Source organism: Cynocephalus volans, chromosome 13 (genome assembly GCF_027409185.1).
Source record: "Cynocephalus volans isolate mCynVol1 chromosome 13, mCynVol1.pri, whole genome shotgun sequence".
Taxonomy (NCBI): Eukaryota; Metazoa; Chordata; class Mammalia; order Dermoptera; family Cynocephalidae; genus Cynocephalus; species Cynocephalus volans.
The window spans coordinates 14,096,778-14,103,551 of record NC_084472.1 but is presented as its reverse complement, the minus strand read 5'-3'; the positions used below and the strand labels follow the sequence as shown (position 1 = coordinate 14,103,551).

General features: G+C 51.3%; 1 protein-coding gene across 1 annotated transcript; it reads left to right on the top strand.

Annotated features, from left to right (window-relative positions):
• The first annotated feature begins 785 nt into the window (after positions 1–785).
• Positions 786–6,330, top strand: ZBTB14 (zinc finger and BTB domain containing 14). Its single transcript, XM_063077166.1, has 3 exons — positions 786–826; positions 3,354–3,437; positions 4,540–6,330. The coding sequence occupies exons 2-3, from the start codon at positions 3,435–3,437 to the stop codon at positions 5,884–5,886; spliced, it is 1,350 nt and encodes a 449-aa protein (XP_062933236.1). The 5' UTR covers positions 786–826; positions 3,354–3,434; the 3' UTR covers positions 5,887–6,330.
• The last annotated feature ends 444 nt before the right edge of the window (positions 6,331–6,774 follow it).

Sequence of the window (6,774 nt, the reverse complement as noted above, 5' to 3'; positions counted from 1 at the left end):
CCGCGCACCTACCATTCCTCCATAAACAAAATGCTACAGAGACACCCGCCAAGACAGTACGCCTTCGAGCGCTCGTCCCAGTGCCGGCCGGTGTGCGGGGACGGCGAAGGTGCCCTGGGCGCTCGCCCGGGAGCCGCGGCCGAGACCCGCAGCCGCAGCGCCCAGCCTGCGCGCGCCCCAGGGAGGCACTGGCCCACGCACATGCACACGCACGGGAGCGCCGGCTCCCGCGTTCCCGGCGCTGTGCCGGAGCCGGGCGCGGGCGGGAGCCCAGGAGTCGTAGCAGGAGGCGGGGGCTCGAGGCGGGGCGGGTACCCGTGAGCGGCGCTCGTGCATACGCTCCTGGGCTCCCAAAGCCCCGCCCCCTCCCCGCCCACCTTTTCTCCCGCGCGCGGGCTCCGCGCGCTCCAAGCCGTGCGCGTGCGCGCGCTTGCGCAGGCCAGGGCTCTCCGTCGGCAAGGTCCCGGATTAACCCTTCCCATGCTCGCCCACTCACAGGCCCGGTCTGTTCCGTGCCTGCGCAAGCCGGCGGCGCGCCTCCCCCCCCCCCCCCCCCCCCGGCCCGCACCGCGCATGCACGGGAAGGGGGGGCGGTGGGGGCGTTCACGGCCGGCTAGACGTTCTGTGCTCGTGCAGGAGGAGGGCTGCTACCATCAGGGACGTGCACGATTCCCCCCTCCCCGCCCCCTCCCCAAACTCCAAAAAAAAAATCCAAAACACACTGCCACCCAACGTGCCCCCACGCCCCGCGCCCACCCGTCCCGGCCTGCGTGCTAGTGAGCGCGAGGAGCCCACGGCGAGTGTCTGTGGCTGTGCCAGGCTGCAGGTAAGCGCGGGCCGGGGTGCAGAAGGGGCCGGGGCCGTCCGCGGGGGCGCGGGGGTGGCCGGCGGCGGGGCGGCCCGGAAGAAGCGCGTTCTCGCCGAGCTCTGGGGCCCCAGCCAGCTCCAGGATGTGAGGCCGGCGGCGCGGTGCGAGCGGGGACGGGCGTGGGCCGGGGCTGGGCGTGGGGCCGGTGCTCCCCGGGGGCCGCGCAGGCCGGCGAGCGAGCTCAGGGAGCGGCCAGGCGGCGGCGGCGGCGGCGGCCCCGCGCGCGCGCTCGGCGGCCGAGTTCATGGCCGCCCCTGCTCGCACCGCCGTCGTGCACCGCGGTGGGGGTGGGGACGGCCCGAGCCCGGCGCCGAGCGCGGCCTGCCGGGCGCCGCCCCTCCGAACCGCGGGACCCGCCGCGCCGCCCCCAACCGCCGGCGGAGGAGGGGACCGGGACCGCGCGCCGCCTCCGTCCCCGGGAAGCGGGGAGAGGGCCCGGCGCGAGGCGGCCGGGGAGTGCGCGGGGCGCGAGCTCCGTGCTCGCGGGCGGGGCGCGGCGCGGCGCGGTGCTGCGGAGCCGGCCGCACGCCCGCTCCCGCTCGTCGCGCCGCCGGGGCCGCCGCGGGCCGCGTCCTTTCCTGCCGTCCGCCCTCTCTCCGGCTCGGAGCGCCGCGGTCCCCAGCCTGCGTCCGCCGTGTTGGCTGTGCAAGGGAAAGTGGCCCTTTCTGCCCCCGGCTCCAAGGCGGGAGCTTTTGTTTGGGGAGGAACGCACACGGCCTTGCCCACTCCTCCACCTCCCCGGCCGAAAGACATGAGAGCGAGCGCTCGAGCCGCGTTGAAGGTTCCTTGGGTCTTGCGCTTCGTTCCTTGCTTCCTCACTATTCCCAAGTTGCGAGCCTGCGATAGGGGAGTCGTGCGGCCGCCATTGTCGCGGCGGCTCCGGGCTAGGGGAGGCGGCTGTGGCGGCTTATGTAAGTTTGGTTTTGCAGGAAGCCCCGCTGCCTGCACTGTGGCGGCGGCCCGGCGCGCCCGCGGTGTGCGGAGCGTTAGGACGAGGCAGCTCTTGTATGCAGGTGTAGGGGAGCCACATCTTTTCCTCCGCCTACCTACACAGACACTGGCCTCGGCCGCCTTCCAGTTTCGCTCACCTGAACTTAGCAATTGGAACATCTCAGTAGAAAAAAGTGGGTCGATGAACACATGGTCACCCTCTTCCGGTCCTCAGAGATATCGAGAGAGAGAGATATCGAGAGAGAGAGAGAGAGAGAGAGAGATATCGAGAGAGAGAGAGAGAGAGAGAGAGATATCGAGAGAGAGAGAGAGAGAGAGAGAGAGAGAGAGAGAGAGAGAGAGAGAGAGAGAGAGAGAGATGGGTAGCCAAGCACACCAGGAAAAAAAAAGAAAAAAAAAAAAATGAAGAAAGCACACTGATACTCTTATGTTGCCAGGGCTACTATATGGCTAGTCCTTTCCCTGGTCCCATGCAGTTTTATCCCATAAGCCCCAAGGTTGCTAACAGTGGAAGTGTCATTGTAGGAAGGGTTTGCCTGGGCTGCCGTCCCTCTGGGGGTGCCTGTAGGCTGAGACACGTAGAATGGTCAAGTCAGAAGCATCTTTAGAAATAATTTTGCCTAACCCTCACGCTGTGCTGATGAGAAACCCCCCAAGCATCCTAGACAGCTCGGTGTGTTCACTTTTCTGTAGAGGGAATTTTTCATGGTTTTCAGGGTGATGGTCTGTAGGTTAGAGTCCTGCACCACAGTTTTTGTGTAGGATTGTGTGACAGCCCAGTCTTTTGCTCCTACCACACAAAACAGCTTTTTTGTGTGGTCACTGTTCAGTAGAGGAAACTTTTTATGTTTTTCAGGATATTGGTCTGCAGATGAAGTAAGAATTAACCGCAAAAAGCTAAAATTCTTTGAGCCTCCGTGTAGGGATAGAGGTAAAAAATACCTGGATTTCTCAAATGCCATAAGTTTGTACTGAATCACACAGGTGCGGAGAGAAAAGAGCAACTGCTGTTCCCTCTCCTTTCATACTAACTGTTGGGTGTCTGTGCTTCTGTAGCTTTCTCTACATCTATAAAGGTATATACTTCCACATGTTTATATGAGCCTGCAGAAAAATATAGAGGGCTACATTCCCAGCAGGAAATGGTGGGGGTAGGGGTCATGGAGCCCTTACTGGCTTTTTCTGCATATGTATAGACACCAGCATCTGTACAAATATGGACATGGGCTTTATTTGTAAGGAGAAATTCCTTAGTTCTCCGAATGCCCATACTTCCGATTCTCAGTGCACAGTCCCTCCCCTCCATGCCCCAAGTGCTGCACCTTACCTGTTCTAGTCCGTACCTGGTCAGAACTGGACTTGATGCTGCCAGCCGCCGCCTTTCTGCTCCCAACCTGAAAATGGGTAATTGTGTGAGAGACAGAACAAGAAAGAAACGTTTATTTTTTAAAAATCGATTCTTAAAGCATTCTGGGTTTAGAATTAGGGATAGAGGAAGATCCTACCTCACTCGTGTTTGTCCTTTTCTCTGTAGGTCTGGCGTGCTCCTGATCAGAGTTATTCTGATCTGAAGATTTTGGTGTTTAAGGCTTTAAGATAATAGCCTGACTTGTTCATGGTAACTATTACTTTGGATATTAACTCTTGAAAAATGATTTGGAGTTTACTTTAAAATATATGTATCAATTTTGAAATTTTGATTATGCATTAGTGCTTTTTTTCTCTGGGGAAAATGTGTTTTCTCCAGATTTATACTTTGTTGAATAAAAGTAAAATAATGTTTTTGAAAAGAAAATATACAGAACACATTATTTTAAAAAGAATTCTTTAACATGGTGACAGGTCTTTCATGCCTGTTCTAAACTTCTTTTGCTTATAAAATATTCACAGCACTTACCAAGTGTGTCCAATGTTGATGACACTTTTATCTGGATGGCAGGTAGATTAGCTTCTGGGGGAAGGAAGCCACTCATCATTGTCTCCCCAAATGTCATCTCATTCTCTTAGGGTCAGATTAAACCTTGATCCTCATTCAGAAGTGATCCAAAACTGTAGTGGAAAAACTAGAAGACAACACTGAATGAAATATTTTGGCAGTGATGTCCCCCTCTAGTTCTTCAACAGTATGTTTGTCTCTTCTATCAAGGAAGTATAGTCCTGAGCACTTACTGGTTATTTTACTGAATTCTCCATAGATGAAATTAGAGTAGATGCAACAGACAGGACTGTAGAGGATTCTTACTTGGAAACTGTGTCTTAAATCCTGAAGTTGGGTTATTTTCATTATTACCTATAGTTATCAGGAAGCATGGGTTTTGGAGCAAGATTGCCTGGATTCAAGTCTCAGCTCTCCATTAAATAGCTAACAGAATATTGGGCAGGTTTCTAATTTCATCTATAAAATGGTAATACCTACCTCATAAGGTTATTTGAACATTAAATTAATTTAGACATGTAAAGTACACAGATCGATGCCTGGCATGTACTATGTGCTAAGTAAAAGTTGCTATCTTCATTACTGTAACTAAGCAAACAGTATGTAAATCCCGAAGTTGGGATCAGTCTTTTCTACTCATATTCTTGGACCACTCTTAACATTGACTTTCTGAAATCATTAGGTTCCAAACATTGATCAGAGAATGAAAATCTGTCTGTGTTGTCTGTATGGAAAAGTATCATTTATAGTTACTAAACTTTCCTTTTTAAAAAATGTCTTGTAGGAGTTTTTCATCAGTATGTCTGAAACCATTAAATATAATGACGATGATCATAAAACTCTGTTTCTGAAAACACTAAATGAACAACGCCTGGAAGGAGAATTTTGCGATATTGCTATTGTGGTTGAAGATGTGAAATTCAGAGCACACAGATGTGTTCTTGCCGCCTGCAGCACCTACTTTAAAAAGCTTTTCAAGAAGCTTGAGGTTGATAGTTCTTCAGTCATAGAAATAGATTTTCTTCGTTCTGATATCTTTGAAGAGGTCCTGAACTACATGTACACAGCAAAGATTTCCGTGAAAAAAGAAGATGTTAACTTAATGATGTCATCGGGTCAGATTCTTGGTATCCGATTTTTGGATAAACTCTGTTCTCAGAAGCGCGATGTATCTAGTCCTGATGAAAATAATGGTCAGTCAAAAAGTAAGTATTGCCTCAAAATAAATCGCCCCATTGGAGATGCTGCTGACACTCAGGATGATGATGTGGAAGAAATTGGAGATCAGGATGACAGTCCTTCTGATGACACAGTAGAAGGCACCCCGCCGAGCCAGGAAGACGGCAAGTCACCTACAACGACGCTCAGGGTTCAGGAAGCGATCTTGAAAGAGCTGGGGAGTGAAGAGGTTCGAAAAGTCAACTGCTACGGCCAGGAGGTAGAATCCATGGAGACCCCAGAATCAAAAGATTTGGGGTCCCAGACCCCTCAAGCCTTGACATTTAATGATGGAATGAGCGAAGTGAAAGATGAACAGACACCGGGCTGGACGACCGCTGCCAGTGACATGAAGTTTGAGTATTTGCTTTACGGTCACCATCGGGAGCAGATCGCCTGTCAAGCCTGCGGTAAGACGTTTTCTGACGAAGGCAGGTTGAGGAAGCATGAGAAGCTCCACACGGCGGACAGGCCGTTCGTTTGTGAGATGTGTACCAAGGGCTTCACCACGCAGGCCCACCTGAAAGAGCACCTGAAAATCCACACGGGATACAAGCCCTACAGCTGCGAGGTGTGTGGGAAGTCCTTCATTCGCGCCCCAGACTTGAAGAAGCACGAGAGAGTACACAGCAATGAGAGACCATTTGCGTGCCACATGTGTGACAAAGCCTTCAAACACAAGTCCCACCTCAAGGACCATGAAAGGAGGCACAGAGGGGAAAAGCCTTTTGTGTGTGGCTCCTGCACCAAGGCGTTTGCCAAGGCATCCGATCTGAAAAGGCATGAGAACAATATGCACAGTGAAAGGAAGCAGGTTACCCCCAGCGCCATCCAGAGCGAGACGGAACAGTTGCAGGCGGCAGCAATGGCTGCCGAAGCCGAGCAGCAGCTGGAGACAATAGCCTGTAGCTAGAGGTGGAGGGAGGGACAGGACACTGCCTGGGGAGCAGAGACTGAGATCCCACTGATCACTGATGAATGCCAGTTACCATATTTTTGTGGAAATGTCTGGAGTATTGTACTCGCTGGACTTAAGGCAGTGCTGGGTTAGGCATTTTTAAAACTTTTCAAGGAAATAATGTTCCTACATTCTGACCAAACAGTTTCACTGTCCTGTCTGGTGTCTAGTATTAATGTTGCCCCTCTTCTTTTTTATGATTTTAATTTGTGAACTCCTGTGTCCAATTTAGAAGAGAGAGACTTCTATTTCATTTCTAGTTCCTCTACGCTCACCGCACTGGTGAGTGCACTGCACAGAGTGATAATTGAGTAAATTGATTTCCTAATCATCACAATTTTCTGTGACTTATGGTCAAAACAGCATTTTTCATAACTTAATAGAAGTACTTCATATAGATGCAGAAAATATTGGTGGGAGCTTGACCAAGAATGTTGCGTGAATAGGAAAACAAGTTCTGGAAATGCAGAATGGTATTAGATTTATATTTGGTTTGTTAATTTTATATCATTGTTTTTCACTGTTTTTGTGGACAAAGAATGGTTGCTTTGCTGAAATGTTTCTTCATTCATTGTGATTGCCTTGTACCTTACCCCCAAAACTGTAGTCACATATACTGATGGCCAAGCACACCCACCAGGCTGTTTTTGGTCTTGGGGCTAAGTTCTTAGGTTGCTATTTTTGGGGCATTTCCACTCTGCACTAGCTGGGGTTTGTGGAGTGGACCAGAAGTTAGAGGCATAGAAAAGGCTCTCAGAGACAGGGTTTTCACATGTGCAACAATTTCAACATTTCCTAGATCAAAATAATTCTTAATTGATTTTGAAATTGGATTTTTATTTA